Source organism: Macaca fascicularis, chromosome 4 (genome assembly GCF_037993035.2).
Source record: "Macaca fascicularis isolate 582-1 chromosome 4, T2T-MFA8v1.1".
NCBI lineage: Eukaryota > Metazoa > Chordata > Mammalia > Primates > Cercopithecidae > Macaca > Macaca fascicularis.
Window position 1 is genome coordinate 14,340,695 of NC_088378.1, and position 25,202 is coordinate 14,365,896.

The window sequence follows — 25,202 nt, forward strand, 5'->3', positions numbered from 1 at the left end:
ACCATACAATCCAGCAATCCTACTTCTGGGTATATATCCAAAGGAAGGGAAAGCAGTATATCAAAGGGATGCCTGCACCCCCATGTTTATTGCAGCACTATTCACAATAACAAAGATATGGAGTCAAGCTAAGTGTCCATTAGTGATAAATAGATAAAGAAAATGTGGCGTGTATACACAATGGAATACTATTTGGCCATTAAAAAAAAGAATAAAATCCTGTCATTTGCAGCAACATGTTTGGAACTGGAGGTCAGCATGTTAAATGAAACAAGTCAGACGCAGAAAGACAAATATTGCATCTCCTCACTCATATGCTGGAGTTAAAAAGTTGACCTCATGGAGGTAGAGAGAGTAGAATGATGGTTATCAGAGGCTGGGAAGGGTGTCTGAGGGGAAGTGAAGAGAGGTTGTTTAACGGGTACAAACATACAGTTAGATAAAAGTGTTACCAGTGCAGGGGCGTCCAGGTTCTTGGCACCTTTAACAAAGAATTGGACAAAATGCACAAACAAAGCAAGGAAAGAATGAAGCAACAAAAGCAGAGATTTATTGAAAATGAAAGTACACTCCACAGTGTGGGAACAGGCCGGAGTATAGGGGTTCAAGGGCCCTGTTGCAGAATTTTTGAGGGTTTAAATACCCTCTAGAGGTTTACATTGGTTACTTGTGTACACCCTATGTAAATGAAGAGGACCAAGTAAAGTTACAAAGTCATTTACTGGGCATATGCCCTACGGAAAGGAAATGCCCTGTCATAGCTGAAGTGTGAATTGGCCTTATGTTCCCTGCCTCCAGAGCCTATTTTCCTCCCTCAGAAGGAATAAGTTCCAATATTTGAAAGCAGAGTAGGGTGACTACAGTTAACAACCATAAATTTTATATTTCAAAATAGCTAGAAGAGAGGACTGGAAATGCTCCCAAAACATAGACATGATCAATGCTCGAGGTGATGGATACTCTAAAGGCCCTGACTTGATTACTACGCATGCTATGCCTGTAACAAAATATCACATGTACCCCATTAATTTGTACAAATATTGTGTGTCAATAAAAATATTTTAAAATAGGAAACTACCTTTTTACATGTAATAATCTGAACTCTTCCTGCAGAGCTATCTTATCCAACAGCTCTGAAGTATAAGGAAAGCAAAAAGGAATTTAGAAACTTTCCCCCAAAACTCCTTTCTAAGTTTTATTTTACTCAGTTATCCCTTTAAATGAAATTATCCCAGGGCGTAAAATATTAAGTAAAATACAGAGGCAATTTGGAGCAAGAAAACAGGAGCAACTTGCATGTGGTACTATGCCACTTTTTATGACCCACTTTCAGACATTTTTAATGTGACATAAAATAAATTCTGCTGTCACAACTTCCCATCCTCCCTCCAATCTTGAAGGTGGGCTGGTGGGCTTCCAGAAAGAGAGCTCTGCCCATCAACTGGCTGAGTATCTCATCTTCCAATCCACAGCCTCCACACTTCCATCACAGCATAACCAGCTTTCGTCTCTAGTCTCTCCTCTCCAGCGATCTTCTACATGGCAAGTACGTATTGTGTGCCTAGTATGTGCCAAGCTCCACCGATACACACCATTGCTCTTCATTTAACCCATATGAGAATGTTTCCCTATCTTTAAACTCTTCTTTTGTTTTTGAAAGAATAAAATCCACAATGACTGGTAATTCTTGTTTGTTATAGTTTGACAGTGATGCTGATTCTCTCTACCTTGGAATCTTTGGGTAGGTCTCCACATCGCCCAGATGTCTGCCCCTAACCCTGACCACCCAGGATTCTAGCTCGTAGTTGTCGTACCTGGGCCTGAATGTAGACTCTAGAAGTGATGAAACCTACAGGTGAGGAGGAAGCATGTGACGTGGAGACAATCAATGTCACATTAGGGTCCCCAGTGCTGTTTATAAAAGACTTAAAGACTTCAGTGGTCTAGCCTAAGAATCTACATTGCCCTTACAAAGAGTCTATGGAACAGGATGTTCCCGACAAAAATAATTTCCTCCTGTCTTCTTTTTCTTGAGCCATATATCATTTGTAAGTTCGGAACTGTTTTTATGTAAGTACTGGTGTATTTGGTGAAATAGTCCCATTACTTTGTAGCCATCCTTTTACAAAAAAGCTCACTTAATCCATTTGTACATCTAGGTCATTTTCAACCTGAATAACTGGATATAAATTTTTCTCAGTTTTGACAAAATGACATAGTTTTTTATAAGAGTTCCCTTTTGTTCCTTTTAAAAATATAACTAGATACAGATTTATCATTGGTATAAAACATACAAATCTAACAATAGCCATTATTGGTATTGGTTTATACATCATAACTGTGCATAAAATTTCTAACATATGGCCAGGTGCAGCAGCTCACACCTGTAATCCCAGCACTTTGGGAGGCCGAGGCAGGTGGATCGCTTGAGCTCAGGAGTTCAAGACCAACCTGGGCAGCATGGCAAAACCCTGTCTCTACCAAAAATACAAAAAATTAGCCGGGTGTGGTGGGTGTGTGCCTGTGGTCCCAGCTACTTGGGAGACTACAGTGGGAGGATGACTTGAGCCTTGGAGGCAGGGGTTGCAGTGAGCCGTGATTGTGCCACTGCACTCCAGCCTGGGTGACAGAGTGAGATCCCCTTTCAAGGAAAAAAAAAAAATCTAACATACTCTCTCTCTCTCTTTTTTTTTTTTTTTTCGGCACACAGTAATATTCTTCTCTCCTTATACTAAGGATCCTCTTAGTCTAGCTGGAAATCACTGGTTTCACCCAGAGGATCATCCACATGCTGAGAATGGGGGCTTCCAACTTGTTACCAGCAGAATGGGAGGGAAAGTGCCTCTGACCACGGAGATCTCGGTGATCTGTACATGCCTTCAGTTACACAACAGACAGATCTGTCTGAAACAATGACAGGAAGCAAAGCATGGCACCTGTTATACACTGCAACCATTTTCCAACTTTGTGTTGCTCAAAAGGTCTGAGCTGCCTGAGGCAGTGTTTGTGTTTTCTTCTGCTGTAAAAAAAGTACTCACCCTAAGGAGTAGAGGCGGCACTGCTTGTTGCGGATTTGATGAGCTAAATTGAACCTGTCGTCAAGACACACTGACCAGGGCTTGTGTGTAGGACTAGAGTCAGTAGCCAGGCTGTCTGTATTCATGTGATTGCATGCAATCTGTAAAGATTGGAAATCAATGTGAATAATTTGAAATGTTGGATGATAAATAGCAGGTAGGGACTTATTGCTTCCCCATCCCTGAAAACCATAATAGGAAAGTTATATCCTCCTCCAATGCTAACTACTCCCCTCCCCAGGGAACCACAAGACTGCTATAAAGTGTTTGGAGGAATTTCAATGACCAGATAATAAGTAATCTCATGGAGAATATATGCAGGTTTGGAGAGAATTTAAGAGCTGCTGTAGCCATGTGCACAGGGTGTGCAGGGCAGAACAAATCAGGAGCAAAATGTGGGAGGAGCGGTGGTGGCAGGAAGGCTTTGTAGAGGGGTGCTAGTCCTGGAGGATGAACCGGGAGACTTGGACCAAGAAGGGCATTCCAGACACAGAGAACAGTGCTCACCATGCACACACGTCTTCATTACCCACAGAGGGCCTACTATAAGATGTGAGGCACAATCATAGGCATAGATCTCAGAAGCATACTCCCAAGCTTAGTTATCCCTTATTTCAGGCAGATAAGGTGGGGCCACTAAGGTCCAGAAAGGTGGCAGGTGTTATCCAAGGTAAACAGCTGACCACGGGTCAAGTGAAGTTAATAGGCAGTCCCTGCTGATAAGGCAGTGTTCTTTGTGATACACTGCTCGAATGCGCTTCCTCCTGGGGGAGAAGGGCAACAGCCCCAGGCAGGAGGCTCTTCCGGAGCTAACAGAAGCACTTTTCTTAACTCATCCATCAAAATTAGATAAGAAAACCAAAGGGAACGTGTGTGTAAGTCAAGCAGAAGCAAGTCTCTAACTTCAACTGCACACAAAGCAAATATACTTCATAAGGGATTCTGACTTGTGTTTGAGGCTAGTACATTTCGCACAGCTGAGGCTGCTGAAACCAAAGAAAATAAGGAAAACAAGTTCTGTGGCCAAGATATTTACCTTACTGAGCAACAGTATTTTCCCCCAATCCCTTAAAACTCTCATAGTCATCATGATGCTTCATGAATGCAGTAGCTTTTGCTGTCACAGCATAGACCAGAGACCGCTCCAGATGCAAAGAATGTTTTGAGATTCATTGCTTTCATCCATTGGAAAACATTAACAGCAAGCAATTTTCTTCCTAAGAAGATATTCTAGGGCCAGGCACAGTGGCTCATGCCTATAATCCCAACAGTTTGGGAGGCCGAGGCAGGAGGATCGCTTGAACCCAGGAGCTCAAGACCAGTCTGGGAAACATGACAAAACTTCATCTCCACAAAAAATACAAACATTAACCGAGCATGGTGGCATGCGCCTGTAGTCCCAGCTATTCACAGGAGTTGATTAATTGAGCCTGGGAGGTTGAGGCTGCAGTGAGCCATGATTGTGCCTCTGCACTCCAGCCTGGGCAACAGAGTGAGACCAGATCCTGTCTAAAAAAAAAAAAAAAAAGAAAAGAAAAGAAAAGAAAAAGATATTCTAGATTTGGCCAATCCTTTAACTAATTTTCCAAATTTTTAATCTAAGAAGAGCATATTAGGTGGAGCCTATTCAACTAACACGGCATCTGCATTACTCTTGCTATCCCCTCTGGCCAGCCTGGCAAAATCATCCCGCACCATTTATCAGTGAATGTGTCTTCTGCTAGGATTTGGACATCTCAGAGGAAAGCTGAAAAAGTGAAACCCCTATATATCTTTTCTCTGAATCCAGTATTTTTCTACTTCTCGATCTTCAACAACTGTTTAAAGGACAAAATAATTGGAGAAAATGGAATTGAATCTTTTCTCAAGCAACAGCTACAGAATACATTTATTAACTGGGTGCGTCAACATGTTAATTTGATAATTCATCTCCTACTATTCTCCCACAGATAAATGGAAATTATGTCTCTGCCTGCCCACCTTCTATTCCCCACCCACTCACCTAAGGGAAGAGAAGTTTGCTAATCTAGTTAGTCAGAACTCAGTGTGTTCATTGGACCCTGTTCTGCTAGTGGGCAGATTACTGTGCCTTAAACATGGGTGCCTTCCTGAGCCCCACCTCCAGTGGGCAACTAGTTAGTCCAGGGCAGCTGTGTGTGCCCCCAAAGCATGCCTGGACCTTATAAGCCTGAGCCATCTGCTTGAGGGAAGTCTCCTGGGATATTTTTATTAGAGTGGCATGATGATCCCCATTTGCTATTGTTCTTTGTGTACATGTCTCCATAATGACAGATGAAGATGTGATGTTTGTAGGTCCTTGCTCCTCGTTCCCTCCTAATGCCATCCAAACCTAGCTCTGACCTTTCCCACAGTGTTTCTCAATGTGCGGTCCGCCTACATCAGAATCACCGGGGAGGTACTTAAAATGCAGATTCCTGTGCCTCCCTCCAGATCTACAAACTCACAATCTTTGAGGTTGATACCTGAGAACATGCATTTTAATAAGCTCCCCCTGGGAGATTTTTATGCAGATGACCTTTTGAGTTTACTGGAGGCCTTTTGTAAAGCCCCAGTGAAAGTTTCCAGCGAGTCGCATCTCTGCCTTAACAAATTAAAAGAGGCTACACTTGGGCCAGAACTTTAAACTGAAAACAGCAGCCCCTCTGACCCCCACCCCCAACAACGGACTGAAGGGGTTGGCACTGACAGTTAGCCAGAGGCCTCCAAAAGTCAGGTAGGCATGGAAGATCCAGAGTCAGAGCTTTCAGATCCAGCTGCTCCTCCTTTGCTAAAGTCAGGAACTAGGGGTTTATTTTATTAAAGATGGCACTTTGTCTACTTTAAGCATTTCTTCTTCTTCTACAGAGTTCATCTTGGACAGATATATCTCCATTGACGAGACATTCTTTTTCATTCACTCCCCCTGATAACATCCCCTCTTCCTTTCTTAGCTCAGAAATAAAACACAAGGGCCAGGAGCGGTGGCTCACACCTGTATTCCCAGTACTTTGGGAGGCTGAGGTGGATGGATCACAAGGTCAGGAGTTTGAGACCAGCCTGGCCAGCATGGTGAAACCCTATCTTTACTAAAAAAAATACAAAAGTTAACCAGACATACTGGTGTGCACCTGTAATCCCAGCTACTCGGGAGGCTGAGGCAGCAGAATTGCTTGAACCGGGAGGCAGAGGTTGCAGTGAGCCGAGATTGTGCCACTGCACTTCAGCCTGAGCAACAGAGCAAGACTCCACCTCAAAAAAAAAAAAAAAAAAAAAGAAAGAAAGAAAAGAAATAAAACACAAGAATTATTCAATTTTAACCATTTATTAACCATCTCATTAACAGACATTAGCTTTTGTAAACAACTGAAAATCCTCCATAAACTTCTGCTCCTAAAAATTAATTAAGTATTGATTTTTCACCCTTTCTAGTTAGGATTTATGGCCGGGCTTCAATAAACTCTCTTGTAAGCAAAATAAGTGAGGGCAGTAACTTCTAGCTAACTTCCAGCTCAACGAATTATGTTCTCTGTCTCTCTAATTCCCCTTGTAATTTTAGCCAAATAAAGCAAATTAGGCCTAGACAAAGCAAAACAGACTCTAGGAAAAAATATTTTGTGAAATGTTTTTTAATTATTTAACTTAAAGGGATCTAATTTATTTTCATTTCATTTTGTATCCCAAAAGCTTGACTGGTATTTCTGCCAACCCATAAGTAGAATCTGGCAAAGGAAACCCTTAAAATTTTGGAACTTGAGAATCACTTCGATGATCTTCTGCATGTTTACAGAACGATCAACTCCATGCTGTGTGGTTATATAGTACCATTATTTTTGAAAGGCTCACGGGCAGAATTTTGTGCTTATTGTTTTCATCTCGGGGTGTGTGTGTGTGTGTGTGTGTGTGTGTGTGTGTAGCAGTAAATACAACAGATACTATTGTATTGTTGTAAAGTTATATTCTGAATATCCAGAGCATGGGTTCTTATTCTTAGGTTATTCTTACAAATGGATAGATGGGTAGACAACTAGGTAAAGAGGTAGAGATGGACGGATAGATGGATAGGTGGATAGAAAGGTAGGTAGGTAGATAGATGATAGATAGATAGACGATAGACAGAAAAACAGGCTTTAAACCATATTTTATTTTTCTTTTTAAAAACAGCCACCGTTGCTTAGATTAATTTTATACTGCAAGGCATGCTTCCTGGAGGCATATGGTTTGGGGGATGCCATGAAAAGCTGAATCTGGAGACTTCCCTTAGAACAGAGCACTGTATTTATGATTTAACTATTTCTTGTTAGCAGCAGACAGTGTACCGTGGACTGCAGAACTCTGCCATGTATCACGGTCTTTCATATTGAAAACAAAAACAAAAACAAATAGTACCTAATTAAACTGAGCTTGATGTTCTGCATACTCTACGCAAACACCATATCCTCTGGAATTTCATTTAAAAATGCATGGCCCCAGCCATGCCTCCAGGACCACAATGCACAAGTCTAGAGGTGCCACGCCCATTGCTGTCTCACGCCATGCTGTCCTAAGCCCTATGCCTCTGCTCCCGGGCTCCCCCGGCCTAGGAAGCTTTCCCCACCCATCTGTCTGCCCCCTGTTAGAGAACACACAACTCTCTTGCACCCTAACTATTTACCAGTGTGGGGGGTGTTTTACTGTGGCTTAATATCCCAAGGCCCAGCACAGTGCCAGCCATAAAGCAGGTGTTCAACAAATACCCTCTGGATTGAGGAATGGATACATCAACGACGCACATACCAAATGCCGGCCTTGCTGTACAAGCTTGAGCACAGATTTGAGGGAAGCATATTTCTTAATGTTAAAAAAGCAGCATAAGAGGATGGGGGTGGAATTCGCATTAGTATCTTCAGAGCTTTTTTTTTTTCCTTGCCCATGATGACTCACTTCTGCTAACTGAACTTTTTAGGTAACAGTGACTGTAATATTCTGCTAGTTTTGTAGGCTTTCATTGTCAAGATGCGTTCTAAATGAGGCATAAGCCACAAAAGCAACCATAAAGCTTTGCATTACATACAGAGGGATAGGGAGCATTGGTTAGTAAAGGATTCTGATTAAGAACCATTTAGTGTCATCTCTGGTGACTCCCATCTGCTGATCTTCTAGTAACCCGGAAGTACATCAAAGCACAGAACCTCATCTGGCTAAAATGGCCCCGCATTAAAAACCATTGTGAGGTCGGGAACTTTACATCATTCTTCTGGAGGACAAAAATCCTTCTAGTGAGCTTCAACAACAAATTTTCTATTATTGCTCATCAAGCTGAATAATAATTATACTTCCAGTTATCCACCTTCACAACGAGTTGGTTAGATCCTTAAGGGCAGAGACTATAACCTCAGGGCCCAGAACAATTCCTGGCACCTTGTAGGCACTCAAAAATACCTGGTTAATAACCATTCTATACTACTCTATGCACAGTACAAGCTCACAGAACTGGGAGGGACCTTAGAAATAATTTTGATACAATCTCTTCCATTTCAGGATCAGAACAAGGAGAGCCAGAGAAGCAAAGTAAAGTACCCAGGTTTATAAGATCAGACTATGGAGGATGCCTTTAAAAAAAAAAAGTGTGTCCACGCACAGTGGCTCACATCTGTAATCGCAGCACCTTGGGAGGCTGGGGAGGGTGGATCTCCTGAGGTCAGGAGTTCAAAACCAGCCTGGCCAACATAGCGAAATTCTGTCTCTACTAAAAATACAAAAATTAGTCAGGCGTGGGGACAGGTTCCTGTAATCCCAGCTACTTGGGAGGCTGAGGCAGGAGAATCACTTGAACCTGGGAGGCAGAGGTTGCAGTGAGCTGAGATTGTGCCACTGAACTCCAGCCTGGGCGACAGAGGAAGACTCTGTCTTTAAAAAAAAAAAAAAAAGAAAGAAAAAAAAAAGATTTTTTCTCCTCTCAGTCCGTAGTTTCTGGGAAAAATCCAAGAGGGATCTAAAAATGACCATTTCATGCCTCAATAGCTTCTTCTAAGCAAATAGGCCTTTTATAAGTTATGGAACATTAACATGAAATACATATAGAATGGAATTTGGTAGCTTGTGTTATGTAAATTTATTTTGGTGAGTGAAGTCCATAGTTCTCAAATTCAATTCATAAAATTAACACCTCTTATTTTTTTCTGGAGCCTTTAAGGGCTTTTGAAAATCACAGTTAAGAGGTCCAGATTCTTATCATTCACGTAAAATCAAACTACAAAACTAAAATTTCAGTATTTTAATTAAGTCTGCCTAAGTCCATCAAATTAATTTGCAGCAGCAAAATAAGATAAAATCATGAGAAGCACAGGGACGAATTCAACATCCCATCACTCATGATTAATTCAACCAGCTTTTATGTCCATGTCTGGGTGATAAATACTAAAATTCCTATGTTTGTCTCATTGCTTTATATGAGAAATGAGACTTTCTTTTACCCTTAAACTAACTAACCTCCTAAAGATCTAGAAATATATTCTTTCCTATGGAGGAAAAGTGCTTTGCTGCCAGAGAGGCTGGGGAGGAGAACAAGGATGTCAAGAGTGGGCTTGAGGGAGATTTTAAAAATCCAGGATCCGGCGTACAGCACCAGCTCCACTGTGCAGCTTCCTGAGTGAGCCGCTCTGCAGCTCCCAGGCAGTCTGAGCTCCTAATTTGCTAGCACCTCTCAGTTGAGGGCTAAATTTCCCTTGGGCCTTGATTTCCTTTTCTGTCTCTCTTTCCCCCTGGGATCAGGCAACTTGAGAGAACGGAACCTCTTGATTAACATGTCAAGAGCCATAGACTCTCCTTAATGGACAGTGTCTTTGCCTGCTCGGGGCACTGGCTCAGCCTGGACCTGGGCAGGAGCTGCCACAATGTGTTAAGTCACTAATAAAGGCCTGTGCTCAGTAATGATTTAAAGTGCTCTGAGATAGAGGGCCTTTGGATTCATTAACTCCTCAGCACACTGCCTGCAAAGCCTCCTCTGCTCTCTTGCCTAGCACGTCCCTGGCTGCCAAGCATCTGCGGCAGAAGAGTGGAAAGGCAAGTTCCTCCAAATACAAAATGGTGCTTGAACCTCTAGATGATGGTTTTGTTTTGTGACATACTCGACTGCCTACTCACGGGGACCAATCTGTCATTTCAAATGGTTTTCCAAAGCAATTTTCTAAAGTGGATCTTTAAAACACTTTGGGATGAATCATTTAAACATTTCAGGTTGGTGACACTCTTGGAGGAAGGAACATGCCCTAGCAAATGGAACGCATCTTATCTGCCTCCAAGTGAGTGGATGAGTTTAAGCAACAACGCCTCTGAACACACTTCCCCATCAAGTCCTCATCAGGAGTTGCTGAGAACCTCCCCACCTCCTTCTTTTGAAAGAGGCAATCAGGATCTTTTGCATTCTTCTCTAACTCGTTTGAGCCTGAAACACAACCTGGGCGGTGCTGATATATCTCAGGAATCTCCAGGCTTCTTCATCCAGGGACTGAGCAGGGCCTGCCCAAGGCTGGAGATCTATATGCCACCGTGGACCCTGCAAGAGACAGAAAATATAGGTTGTGTGTAAGGAAGTAGGAACTGGGTGGGAGGAGAAGGACACAGTATCAGAGAGGAAGCAAGGCTGCTTTAGCTGTCGGCAAAACACACACATGTGCATACAGGCAGCAGGGGGCTCTTTGGGAGCTGCTGTCATTAAGGCCACATCAGTCACAGGGAGACAAATGAGGCCTGCGACAGCCCAGCTCCCAGGTTAAGCAGGAGAATGCAAAGGCCCCGGGGACTGTCTGACTCTGCATTTATGATCAAAGGCAAACTCCATTTGACCCCATTGGGCTCTCCCTTAGCTGCAGTTTATTTTATTTGAGGCTGTGCTCCACTAGGAAGAGAAACTCCCTTAACAATGACAGTCTCCCAAAGCTTAGAGCTTCAAAAATATGTGCCTCTCTAAACAAAGCACCATAATGCTGCGGACTCGTCTTTGTTCTGGGCATTTGTTTATCTTCCTCAGTGCAGGAAGATGGGACCACGGCCCTTGGCTGCTGGGACCCTGCACAGGCAGAGCGAGGACCCCAGAACTGCCAACACCAGGGCTGGGGAGGTTGGCTTTCTAGCACTGTGAGGCAGCCACCACCTGTTAGCAGAGGTTTCGAGGTGCTCCCATGAACAGAGTGGTTAAGGATGATCTGCTCAGCCCCCTTTTGCAGCAAGGATGGGTGGATGAAGGGTTGGGGGAATGCAGTGGTCTGGAGGAAGCAAAAATGGGAGCCCCTCCAGTAAAAAGGGGGGCACTAGTCAGGAAATCCTTATTAGAGCTCAGAACTCCCTACCTACATTTGTCAGCACCAGGAGATGTCCAGGAGGTTCGCTGCAATTCCCAGGGGTGGGGAGGGCTCGTGCATGCTGGGGAAGGGCTGGGGAAAGGGAGAGCTCTAGGAGCTGGTGGGGTCAATGTCTAGCGCCAGGAAAGGCTTTGGGTGTCATAGCATAGGGTTCCTGCAGTGTAGTGAGAATGGGCCCCTAAACCCTTTTTTTTTGAGACAGAGTCTCGCTCTGTCACCCAGGCTGGAGTGCAGTGGCGTGATCTCAGCTCACTGCAAGCTCCGTCCCCTGGGTTCACGCCATTCTCCTGCCTCAGGCTCCCGAGTAGCTGGGACTACAGGTGCCTGCCACCACACCCGGCTAATTTTTTATATTTTTAGTAGAGACAGGGTTTCACCATGTCAGCCAGGATGGTCTCTATCTCCTGACCTCGTGATCCACCTGCTTCGGCCTCCCAAAGTGCTGGATTACAGGCGTGAGCCACCGTGCCCAGCCCCCTAAACCCCTTTTTACGGTGAGGAAGTAGGCAGGGGAGGGTTCTGGGAGCAAGATATGTGCAGTCTTAGGAGGCCATGCTCAGTTTAATGCTCTGCTGATGCTGTCTCGAAATTCTTAGTAATTTTATTATTTTTTTATTACTGCTCCTTGCAGAGCAGGGCTAACTCACAGGCAGCGTGCCTAGAGTCAGTCAAAATTCTTAATAATTTTTGAACAAGAGGCCCTGCATTTCATTTTATACTGGGCCCATGAATCATGTCGCCAGTCTCCCCTGAGGGGCACCTTCTGGAAGAACAGCCTTCTCTTACAGCTCTTCTTGTTCTGTACAGGCTGAGCAGGCAGAGACTCTAGTAAGAAAGCTGGAGAACGTTCGTCATACATCTTCCCAGTTAATGCCTCCCACACCCTTATTTCTTTTCTCCTTCTCTGAATTTGATGTTGATTACCATTTGGTCAAACAATATTTATTGAGCTTTAGCCACTCTGTGCCAGGCACCGGTAAATACACATATACACAGTGTTCTCCAGTCAGGTACTGTGGTAGGAACTGTCTGCACCCAAAAAAGAAACATCTAGACAGGCCAGCCATGAGATGCTTTAGTACAAATGTGGTTTGTTGCCCCTAGATGGGGTGGCCTAGGTGACTCGGGATTACACAGAAAACATGGAAGTCGTGGGGAACAAGGTTAGTCTGTGTGAAGCAGACAGTCTGGGTTTGGGGAAGAGGAATCCATTCTCACATGGGGGTCTGAGATCAATGCGAGCACTTTGGAGTGATCAAGGGTTATTCAGTTTAGGCATTATTAGACACACACCACTGAAGGATCCCTGTAGAGCCCACAGTCTCACATCCTCACAGCCTGTACCACCCTTGTAGGGGCTGAGCACCACACAGTCCCTCTAGAGTGAAGGAGGCCTCCCTGGTTTCCCACAGGCTGCCTCTTTTTTCAGGAGCCCACAGAGCAGGGCCAGCTGCATGGGCATGCAACCTGTGCAGGCTCTCCCAAGAGGCACTCATGGTCAGGTGGGGGAGACAGACATAGACGAAATAACTTCTATAGTAAAATGCTAAAATATTCAGGAGAGTCGTTCTCTTTAGGAAATTATTCGATTCTGAAATCATAAATTATCAACACATTTAAACACAAATGCTTCCAGTCCTGCTTGGTCACACTGACAGACTGAGTGCTTCCCAGGTTACTGCAGCAGCTAGCACAGCAACATGATGTCCCAAGAGCACTCAGCTAGGCCCGGGGTTTAAAACCTCCCAGGTCACTGTCATGGACCACTCACAAGGGCCCCCAGCATCTGGCCCAGGAGTCCCTGGATGAAAATGATGGAGTTCACATGTTATGGTTTTCCTCAAAATGAGGAGTTGGCAAATCTTTTCTATAACGGGTCAAATAGCCAATGTTTTAGACTTTGCAGGCCACACAGTTTCTGTTGCAACTCCTTGCCTCCTGCTGTAGCTCAAGAGCGGCCACAGACAGTAAGTAAACAAATGGTTATGGCTGTCTTCCAATAAAGCTCCATTTACACAAACAGGCAGCAGGCTGGATTGGGCCTGCAAGCTGTAGTTTGCCGACTCCTGCTCCAGCTGATTCTAATTCAGAGGTAGGCTGGCCTAGAAGAGGAGGTTTACTGAAATAATGCAAGGGAGGCAGGCTATGATGTTGTTGGGGCTCAGAACATGATTCCCCAAAGTCTGGTGCTTTGGCATGGTAAGAACTTTAAAGTGTTGTAAGACTTTCTCCTTAGCTCAGGTAAAATGGGGTCTTTGTCACATGACCATGAGAGATTGGGCTCACAGACACTTTGAAGGGTGAGAAAAATGGAATTTACTGGGCAAAAAGGAAGAAAAGGGAAACAGGGACTCTCAGCAAAGCAAAAGTTCTGCTAGCTGGCTTCCTGCCTCACAGATTGAATCTCAGGTTCCACCCCAGAACAACAGAGGCCAGGCTCCTCCCCACTGCAAATGATGCAAACTTCCCCAGGGGCTCTGGCCCAGTGTACATTCCTCCCATTGCACAGGCTGGTCAGAGTTACTCCGGGGTCCCCTGTATACTTGGCTGTCTCAAAAGGACATTGGATGGGCCTCAAAGGTGAGTTCTCTCTGATCTTCTGTGGCCCTCCTGTCTCTCACTCCTCTTTCTTCCCCAGAGTGGGTTCTAGAAACCAGAATTCCTCTTCTGTAAGGCAGGTGAGAGAAACTGGAGACCCTCTTCCCCAAAGCAAGCCATGAAATCTACAAAGGTCACTCTCTCCCTTCTCCCCGAATACCTTTGTTCCAGAGGGATCTTGCCCCATACCCAGGAGGAAGAAATGCTACACAGAGAGACCAAGAGGAAGCTGACCAGACAGGCCTTCCTGGGGTTCCCCCCTCAGCCTATTGCCATTAGATCACACCCTTTTGTCCAATCACACTTCTATGTAGCTGTCCATCTTCATGGAACCTAAGCATTAAAACAGATCATTTTCCCTGCATCGCTGGGTCTTCATTTCTGAAGGCTTCCATGTCATGTAAAACTTTGATTAAATAAATTGGTTATGCTTTTCTCTCATTGACCTGTCTTTTGTTAAAGGAGTGTTAGTCATATGCTTACGATGAGTGAGGAAAGGTATTATACCTATTCCCTATGATGTCTAGATTATAACTAATGTTGTCATCTGGGTGACTTGGGCAACCAGTCAGGGTCCCAGCAGGATCCAGTGGGCTCATTCAAACGGGCTAATTCGAGAGAAGTTAACAAAAAGACTATTTACAAAGGTGCGGGCAGGGCTTAAGGAAACCAATAAGGAATAAATAATGCAATACCTGTGTCTAGTAACACCAGAGAGCCCTTACAAGCCTAAGGGAACTAGATGGAGAAGTCTGTAGTAGAGGAATACAGCCAATCCTATTACATACTCCACCCTAACTGTCTGCCCCACCCACCGATCTCCTGCCTCCTGTTGACCAAACTCAAAGGAAAGGCAGGGAAGAGTGAAGCTGTGCTTGATCCCTGCACGTCAGCCTCCTGGGGTGGAGCAGAGTGGAGGTTGGGCCAGCAGGGGCAAATGGAAGGTTTCTTGTTCCAGCATTCTTTGGAAACAGGCAGTGAGACTTGATCAAGGAGTCATTCATTCATTCAGTGGGCATTTGTGCCACATGCCAGGCTCTGTGTTACAATTTAATATAGGCCACAGCTGTGTAAACCAATAAATGCCAAAAAGGTTATAGGGGCTCTCACAGAGATCTCTACGGGGAACACTGGGAGCACAAAAAGGCGCAGCGCCTGAGTATTACTCCAAAATAAATGCCTGAAAATACAAAGGCAGAGCGTGGGAGGCAGTCTCCACTGCTAGAAGCCCAAAAGCACATCAAAGGTCTTTCCAGCATTATTAAAGAGACACCTTAAACACAGTAGTAGCATTTAACCTGGGCTAACACACAAAAGTAACTTCACAGATCAATAATTTAGAATCCATATGGTAAATCAATATGGTGAAACTATAGAATTATCTTAAGGGTCCTCAAATAGTATTCTTCTTGCCACCTAATATTTGTCATTTCCAACTGAGTGTTGACCACAAAGGAGCTAAGCACAGCAGTTGGAACAGTGAATAATGTTAAGTTGAGGAGTCTCAGATGGGCATATAATAGAAACACCGCAAATAGATGCCCTCGGAAGTGCTCTGGCTTAATGCTTTGGTTGAGCTGTTTAAAAAACATTTCACATAAAGCAATGTTCTTATTGGAATCAGTCTGACAGCAGTTTGTGATTATTTCCCCATGGAAACCACTAGCTTTTATCATCTCTTTCAATTATCATTGTCTTAATTCTCTAGTGTACAAATCAACATTTGTCCTTCCCAAATTCCCACAAAGAGAATTCTCTGAGCACCTTAAAACATCAATGGCAGGTTAAATAGAAAAGGACAAAAATCCTTTTTCCCTTTTTAAAAGCTTTTTTTAATCAATGTGATTTTACTCCAAACAATTCCCTAAATGCCAGGGTACATTAAATGCCTGTCATCCACATGCTTCAAATATCAAGTGGCCATAACAATGTCACCCCCATTGCTCCCAGGAGGTGGGAACGTGGATTCCCAATCCTGCCTGCCACCTGTACTTCCTCTTCAGACAGGTAAAGGAGCAGTTTAAGCAGAGGTGGCTGGAAATACCATCATTTTGGATTGGTCTGTTTGTCTGTCCCCAGCAGGCCTGAGCTGAAATGTCAAATGGAGTATTACAATGAGTTGCCACACAGAAGCAGCTTTGTTCCCCAGCTCCTGCAGGAATGGGGACCCCCTCTATTTCTAACCACCAGGGCATTCATACGAAGAGGCCTGCCCTACCTCAGATAAGCATTTCTCAGGGCAGGCGTGGTCCTGATTTCCAAGGTAAGGAAGGAGCCTCCTTTCAGTTTTGCAAAGGCCTTATCTGGCACCTTGTCCAGAAGATGTGCATTGAAAAGTGAGCAGGCTTCTTCTAATGAGAGGCAAATGTTTTCATTACTAGAAAAAAATTCCAAAAATTCAGATTAAGGACAGCAGAAGATTCCATACACAACTAGCTCATGTTACTTAGTGGCTATTTTGCAGATATCTGAGATTCTACTTTCCGAAGGGTAAAAAGTGATCACTGAGTCACTCAGTGCATGGAGATAATGGATTTGACTCAAAAAGACTGCAACAAGCACAGCCATGAGGCTTTGGGATATTTTTACCATTTGTGATCTCAGCATAAAGTTTCGTTTCTTGAAAAAAAGAAAATGATTCTCTCAAGCCATGAAGCTGAATTCCAAGATTTTACTCCTAAAAGATAATGCCAAAAAAAAGCAATCTTTTAAAATACTCCTTTGCTTACCAGCTTACACTTGTGCACATAATAGAAATATATTAATTCAAGACCATGAGCCTCAAGCAAAACTTGTAGCATTTAAAAATTTTACAGGAAAAAAAGCAGGCCCACTCATGACCTAGAAAAGAGAGCTATCGATTCGGTATTGTGCAAAAGCTTTCTTTGTTTTAAAATTTGGAACAGCAGCTTCCTCCTTCACAGACCATATCCTCACACCCATGAATGACCTTAGGCAGCCATGCAGAAATCACCAAAAAATAGTGCCACCATCACTTTTACAAGCATGTTTCTACATTTTTTGTATAAAATAAACCACAAGGATGCTTCTAATGCTCCATTCCTCTGTGTTTCAAGGCCACAATCCTTTGGAGGATGAAATTATATGATGACTAATGTCAATGATCAGTTTCTTTATCACGATAGATAACGGATAGAGTGTTTGGGATATTTTTTATAAAGTTTCAATACTCCCAAATGCATGTTCCTACCCCTAGTGAGCTCCTGAAGGGTTTCAAAACCAGCAGTTCTCTGCTGGGAAAGATGGCTAACCATCAATTCTGTGCATCACAGTTGTGTGCGTGGAAACGAACAAGGAACTAAGTTGTGAGTCCTTGACTCCAACTCAACAATAAAGTGAGTGTGTGTTGATGCGTTGATGATGGAGAAGCCTAAGCTTTCTGGGAGAAACAAATCCAAAAGAAGTAAAATAGATTTATTTAGCAATTTTGCTGCAATTTTGTGCTAATTAAGAGCATCTGTTAGTGGGCAGGAAACAATGACTGAAGGAAATTGTTTATTCCTTTTTAGAGGGGGTGGGGGTGGGAGTAGTTGGGGGAGGGAGAGGCACAAAATGGTATCTGGACAGAACATGACTCCAGCCCTGGCTGAGGCTGTGAGCACTGCTGTTACGTTTCTGTAACGCCCTCAGTGTGTGCCCAGAGCTTCTGAAGGCTGCGGGGGGAGTGCCAGGTACAGCTCACGTGCCTTCCCCTCAGCAGTCTCCTGTAAGTGGACTGTTTCTCAGACCCGGCCCTGCTTCAGAAAGAGCAAGAATCAGTTATACATTGTGCAGTGATGTTTAAAATTCAGGTAACCCATGCAAAAACTTCATTTAAAAACAAAGGATCTCAGTTTCCGTTCTGGGTAACCATACTCCCACCCCGCGCCTCCCACGGAATGCAGCAGCAAAACCTGGACAGAATGCACAGAGCGGTTATTTGAGGAATCTGAAAAGTAAACAGTAGCGGGCAGATTGGAGAAGAAGACCAGAATTCAAAGTACCTCGAAACTAGGAGCCAGGTCGTCATTGCTTTTCCTTCTGGTATCCTGCCCGCCCCTACTCTAGGGTGCCTGGCACCGGTAGTGGGCACTGGTACAGCCAGGAAGCACCAGGAGCAGCCCTGCAGTTCAGGCTCCAAGAGGCAGGGCGTCTCCTGATGCTCAGGGAGAGTAGAGGAAATCCCCACTTTTCCTCCTTTTTTTTTCCTTTCTCCATTCTTGCATTCCCTCCCAAGTAATCCCACTAAGATGGTAGAAGCCACAGTGGGGGCCTGAAGGCACCCAGAACTCCGTGAAAACGGAAATTTCCTCTCCCATCTCGGGCAGTGGCCTCCACAGAGTGGGGTGAATCCTCATTGACTATTTCTGTCGCTCTCTTCCCGCAGCTTGGCCTTGGACTCAGGCACAGTCACAGGAAGTGTGCAGCAGAGCATAGGCAAAGCAGGGGTAAAAGCTCAGATTTTCTGGCCATAGATTGAAAAACCTCAGGGAACTGGATAATACTGGGGAAACTGGGGAGAAGGAGTAGCTTGGGAAGGCGGCCCCATTAAAGAGTTTGTAAAGCACCTGGGCTCACTCTAGAACTGTACATGTGTGGATCTGATCCTGGCTGGTACAGCAAAGACTTTGAGAGCTGAGCTAAGAGACGGACCTCTGGAGCTAACCGACAGACCTCTGCCCAAGCCCCAGACTGGCTACTAGGTGGGATATACATAGGACAGAGGTGAAACCCCTACAAAGGCTTTGAAAACAGAGCTGACATGGAAATTACAACCCACAGGAGGTTGGTGGGAACTTGAGGCCTGGACCCAAGATAACTGCCTGTTAAAACAAATATATCGACATTATCCAGTATTGAAACAAAACTCAGCCTTATAATATTCAAATTTTCAGGATACGATCCCAAACTACTCAGCATATGAAGAATCAGGAAAATCCCAACTTACATGGGAAAAAGACAATTAACGGATGCCAATGTCGGCGTGATACAGGTGTTGAAATTTTTGGCAAAGACTTAAGAGCAACTATTACAAAATAATCCATGAAGTGAAGGTGGACATGCTTGAAACCAAGGACAAGATAGAAAGTCTCAGCAAAGAAATAGGAAGCATAGGGAACAAACGGGAATTCCAGAACAGAAAAATACAATAACTGAAATAAAATCTCAGGGGATGAATTCAATAGCAGAATGAATTTGACACAAGAAAGAGCCAGTGAACTTGAAGACAGATCAATAGAAAGTATCCAATGTGAACAACAGAGAGAAAAATTATTGTGGGCTGGAGGAAAGAGCCTTGGGAACCTGTGCAACAATACCAAGAGCTCTAACATTCATGTCACTCATATTCCAGAGGAGGGGAAGAAAGAATGCAGTGCAGGAAAAAAAAAAAAATTAAAGAAATAATGAGGCCTGGCACAATGGCACATATCTGCAATCCCAGCACTTTGGGAGGCTGAGGCGGGCACATCACTTGAGTTCAGGAGTTCAAGGCCAGCCTGGGCAACATGGCGAGACCCTGTCTCTACAAAAACACAAAAATTAGCTGGGCGTGGTGGTAAATGCCTGTAATTCCAGCTACTCTGGTGGCTGAGGTGAGAGGATTGCTTGAGACTGGGAGGTCAAGGCTGCAGTGAGTCATGTTGTGCCACTGCATTCCAGCCTGGGTAACAAAGTGAGACCCTGCCTCACAAAAAGAAAAAAAAAAAAAAAAAGAAGAAGAAGAATGACAGAAAGATCCCCATATATGATGGAAAATATAGCCTAAAGATTCAAGAAGCTGGCTGGGTGCGGTGGCTTACGCTTGTAAACCCAGCACTTTGGGAGGCCGAGGCAGGCGGATCACGAGGTCAGGAGATCGAGACCATCCTGGCTAGCACAGTGAAACCCTGACTCTACTAAAAATACAAAAAAACTAGCCGGGCGAGGTGGCGGGTGCCTGTAGTCCCAGCTACTCGGGAGGCTGAGGCAGGAGAACGGCATGAACCTGGGAGGAGGAGCTTGCAGTGAGCCGAGATTGCCCCACTGCACTCCAGCCTGGGTGACAGAGCAAGACTCTGTCTCAAAGAAAAAAAAAAAAAGATTCAAGAAGCTTTGCAAACCCCTCAGAGGAAAACTCGAAGAATTCCATACCCAGATGCAAAATAAGCAAAGTGCTGGATATTAAAGACGACAACAACAACAAAAACTGAGCCTCTGCTAATCTTGTGACAGACACAGTAGTGGGCCAGGGTCAAAATGGCAAGGTGAGAACGGGCAGAGCCAGCCCGTCCCATAGGAGCCTCTTCCCCTGAGGCCCCCTCCCTGTCGAGACCCAGCTCTCCCTCTGCAAGCCCATCTGCTAAATGTCTCTGGCAGTAGACAGCAGGCATGCTGAAATTCAAATCCAGAGCGCCAATCTGCCGCCTCTGCAGCATGACACAGAGGGTAGGCTGGGAGGCAGGGGAGCCAGAAATCAAATCAGCTCTGACAAGAAAAAATGCACTATAATTCAAGCAGGCCCTGATAACTTTTAGGAAGGAATAAAAAATAAAAGACAAGAAGGAATAAACACTCAGCTCTGGATTTATCCTCTAAGTTAACTTGATAAGTTGGAAAGAGTGGCTAAACAAATTTGAGTTGGAGTTTGTTCTTAAACTGACATCTTTAAACTCACCACATTTTCTGTATAGGTCAAAATGGTTCAAATGTGAGCGAGACTGAAACACACCAGGGGATGGCTAAGATAATAAAATTTGATATATTTTGGATTTTTATCATAGGCAGTTAAAAGAGAAGCCATATGCCTAGAGTGGATCCAGTGAAAGGCAAAGGTTTTCACTTGTTTTCATGAGGTAGAAACTATACAGTGTCTGCATACATAGTACAGATTCAGATGTCAAATTATGGGTTTCATTGAGGTAGCACATCAACCCGGAAACGAGGGACGAGTTTCAGTTTTCTTATGAAAGTAAGTTTATATAAGAATATTTGGGCCAGGCACGGTCAGGCTTATAATCCTAGAGTTTTGGGAGGCTGAGGTGGGAGGATCACCTAAGGCTAGGAGTTCAAGACCAGCCTGGGCAACAAAGCAAGACCCTTATCTCTATGAAAAGTTACAAAATTAGCCAAGCGTGGTGGTACACGCCTGTAGTCCCGGCTGCTTGGGAGGCTGAGGTGGGAGGTTCACTTGAGCCCAGGAATTCAAAGTTACAGTGAGCTATGGTTGCACCACTGCACTCCAGCCTGGGCAACAGAAGGAGAACATTTATCTAAAAAAAAAAAAAAAAAGAAGAGAAAGTGTGCCTAGGAAAGCAAAGGGAATTTAGAAAACACTAACCATATTTGTAAGGATTCTCTCTCTGTCTGCCTCCTCCTGTCCCTGTCTGTCTCTCTCACACACCCTGCCTCCACATGTATACACACCCTACTCAAAATACATAAGGTTACCTGGACTTTCTGAAACTCGGAAGTTTAACATCATCTGAATCAATACCAATCTGTTATGTTCATTGACTTACTTCAGTCAGTTACCCTTCCCCCACACATTTACCAGCCCTGAGACACTGTGTATCCAGGAGGAAGGCCTGCTGCACCCCTATAAACCCATTTCACGGGGGGGTCTTCCCACAACACCTGCACAGCAATCTCCATCTTCCCCACAAGAGAACCTGCAACCCAGGGGGTCTACAGGGCTCCCCGCGGTCTCTTCGGTGGCTCTCAGCCCATATCAGTCTCAACTTCATTCAAACCGGGGAAAGTGTTTCCACTCCAGGCTCTAAACCAGACGTGATTTTTATCATGGAAAAGAATTAAAATGCCTCACCTAGTCAGCACCAGCCTCACCTAGTGCAGGGGAACAGGGATCGTGGCAGAAAGAATGCATCCCAGCGGCCACAGAGAGCACCCAAAACACAGAGCGGCAGCATCCCACAGCCACCCCAAAGGCTGACAAGGAGACAGAGGCCACACGTGGCACAGGACATCGATGGGAAGCACAGCCTTTCTTGGAAACCAGTTGTAGACACTGGATGATGCTTGGATCCTCTCCTCTGAGACAGGACAAAAGCAAGCAGGACATAAAGTGCTCTGCCATGAGTAGGACAGCCCCAGGGGTTGGGGGATGGGGGACAGCAAAGCCATACACCATTTACCACATGGTTGAAGAGTAGCAGTGGTTTCCTCGTGAGGCTATCACATCCCATTGAATATGTCATTGGTTGCACATAACCGTGCATGTATACATGTATGTATTTCTCAGTTCTCAGCATTCATTCATTCATTAACTCTTTTGTCATTTTCATATCGTTCATGTTTCATACTGACCTATGCTACTCTCTTGCCCTTTGACAGTGATACAGTATTTGGTAGTCTCAGTAAATCCTACCTGACAATTAGAGATAACATTCTGGTTCCGGGACATTCCTTGCATGATTCTATATGTATAGAACATTTTTCTGTCTGAATGCACTATAAGTTATAGTAGCTGACAAGTTAGGAGAAGCCACATAAAAGCTTCTTTTGAATCTCTGGGAAGCTACCACCAGGGCAGAACAAGGCAGGCAGAGTCCACTGGACTCTTCTGGAACCAAAAGTATTTCAACCTCAACCCTAAATGGAAGGAAAAAATCCACAGTCTTTATTACAAAGTGGCCTTTTTCAGGGACATGAAGAATTGCTGAAGGAAGCAGACTTTTTTGGAAGTCAATCAATTCTAATCAGGTCTGCTGCTGTGGAACTCTCTGGACTCAGGATTCTTTGGTGAATGGGAGCAAGAATCTCCAAGGTTAGAAGCGAAGCTGCCAAAGTGGCAACTGACCTCGACCCAGGCCCCTCTCCCACTTCAGACTGGAAAAAATGAGAGTACAGGTGACAAACTGTACAACATAGCAGATCTAAGCTGACGAAATCTTGAATATATTTCTTAATTGTATGAGAAATGACTAATATTCCTTTCATTAAAGAAAAACAACCTTCCGTCCATAAGTAAAAACTTAAAAAAACAAAGCAGTTACAGAATCCAAAAGACACAAACAATTTCAAGCTTTAAATTGTACTTGCTTTGTACTCGTAGGGAATCAGTGTATGTTTTTTAATGAAAAAAAAAATTTTTAAGACTAGGGTCTCACTATATTGCCTAGCCTAGACTTGAACTCCTGGGCTCAAGTGATCCTCCCGCCCCAGCCTCCCAAGTAGCTGGGCCTACGCTGCACCTATTGTACTGGTAGGGGGTCTTTGCATTAAAAGAGACCTTAACAATAATCAAGACTAGCTGCTTCATATTATAATTGAAGAAAATGAAGTTCAGAGAGGTGAAATGACATGGCAAAGTCACCCAGGTAGGAGGTGACAGCAATGGATTTTGGCCCAAGCCTCTAGGCTGCTGGTCCCATACTTGCTCCACTACCCCATGCTGCCTCCATCCCAGGTCTCGGAGTTTTATCCTCCCCAAAGCTAGTTGAGAATATAGACATGGCATGCCCAGTAGTACTTCAGAAAGGATTCCCAGGTGAAAACCAAAATGGCTGTCTTGCACTGATAAACTCAGTGCAACAGGTAAGAAATTCATGAAATTCTTTCTCCATAAGATACAGAACACACTAAAAAGTTCGCTAGTGGCTCTGAAAATGTCATGGAGGATGAATCCTTAGTAAGTTAAAAAGGAGAATTAGAACGTGTCAGGGGAAAGGATTTGGGCCTTTCTGATGAGTGGCAGTGGTATATGTAAGTAGAGGCAGGGACCAGCCTGAGTCTCTGAATGACAGCAACAAGCTGAGACCTTGCCTCTCATCCCTACCAACACACACTGGCCATGTAGCATAGCAAGAAATAAAAGTTCTTCATTTTAATCCACTGAAATTTGAAATCCAAACATCCATGTGAATGTTCGTTACTGCGTCATAACCTAGCCTCTCCTGATTCATGCAAGCACCTACTAAAAGGTACTCGATAAAAGATGGTTATCATTTGCTGGCGAGGTTGCAAAGAAAAAGGAACACTTATACACCGTCGGTGGGAGTGAAAATTAGTTCAACCATTGGGGAAAGCAGTGTGGTGATTCCTCAAAGAGCAAAGTAGAACTAACATTAAACCCAACAATCCCATTATTGGGTATGTTCCCAGAGGAATATAAATCATTCTACCATAAAGACACATGCACGTAAATGTTCATTGCAGCCCTATTCACAATAGCAAAGACATGGAATCAACCTAAATGCCCATCAGTGACAGATTGGATAAAGAAAATGTGGTACCTATACACCATGGACTATTATGCAGCCATAAAACAGAACAAGATCATATCTTTTGCAGGAACATGGATGGAGCTGGAGGCCATTATCCTTAGCAAACTAGTGCAGGAACAGAAAACCAAATACTGCACATTCTCTCTTAGAAGTGGGAGCTAAATGATGAGAACTCATAGGCACAAAGGAGGGAACAGCAGACACTGGGGTCTACTTGAGGGTAGAGGGTTGGAGAAGGGAGAAGAATGGAAAAATAACTATTGGGTACTAGGCTCAATACTTGGGTGATGAAATAATCTGTACAACAAACCCTCGTGATACGAGTTCACCTATGTAACAACCTTCACATGTACCCTAGAATCTAAAATAAAAGTTAGAAAAAAAGAGTGCACAGAATGAGAAAAAAAGAGGTGGTTATCATTAAGCATGCACCCCTACAGGACTTTCCCAATGTCACACCATCAGAGATCGAATGGTAGGCTAGAACAGATCATTGGTCTTATGCAGATTCTTGGTTAGGGAAAGAAAGGTACAACCAAGGACAAGTCAGTGTCAAGATCAGATTCAGGGAAGTTAGGAAGTGCCCAGATAGACCATAAGGAAATTTCAGTTATAAAACAAATCCTGGTGCCCTGGTGCATCATGCCCCCAACAGACTGCATGCGTCAGGCCTTTTTCCTCTTGCCCAGAATTCTCCCGCTTATTCACTAGTCAGTTCAGATTCCACTTATTCTTCAGACTCTAGTTTTAGTTCCATATATTCCCTCAAGTTTCCTAATCCTTCAAGCCTCTACTATGTGCAAAATAGAGCATGCAAAGCAGGTGCTTCAGCAATTATTACTTTTACTTCCCATTTTGTACTTAATCAAACATTTGGTATAATCTGTTTCAAGTGTGTCAATCTTGTTTCTCTAACCAGACTACAAGCCCTGTGAAAATGCCATGTGTTTTACTGCTTTTACAGT

At 44.1% G+C, this 25,202-nt stretch overlaps 1 protein-coding gene across 4 annotated transcripts in view; it reads right to left on the reverse strand.

Annotated features, from left to right (window-relative positions):
- Positions 1-25,202, reverse strand: part of METTL24 (methyltransferase like 24) — a 123,572-nt gene that overhangs the window by 77,516 nt on the left and 20,854 nt on the right. For 3 of the 4 annotated variants that reach the window (XM_074036882.1, XM_045391664.3, XM_045391663.3), the window contains exons 2-3: positions 10,513-10,611; positions 3,039-3,178 (exon numbers count right to left, since the gene is read on the reverse strand). In XM_074036882.1, coding sequence (XP_073892983.1) covers positions 3,039-3,178; positions 10,513-10,611 — 239 coding nt within the window. The remainder of the gene's footprint in view (positions 1-3,038; positions 3,179-10,512; positions 10,612-25,202) is intronic. The other variant, XM_065543215.2, reaches the window with a different exon arrangement.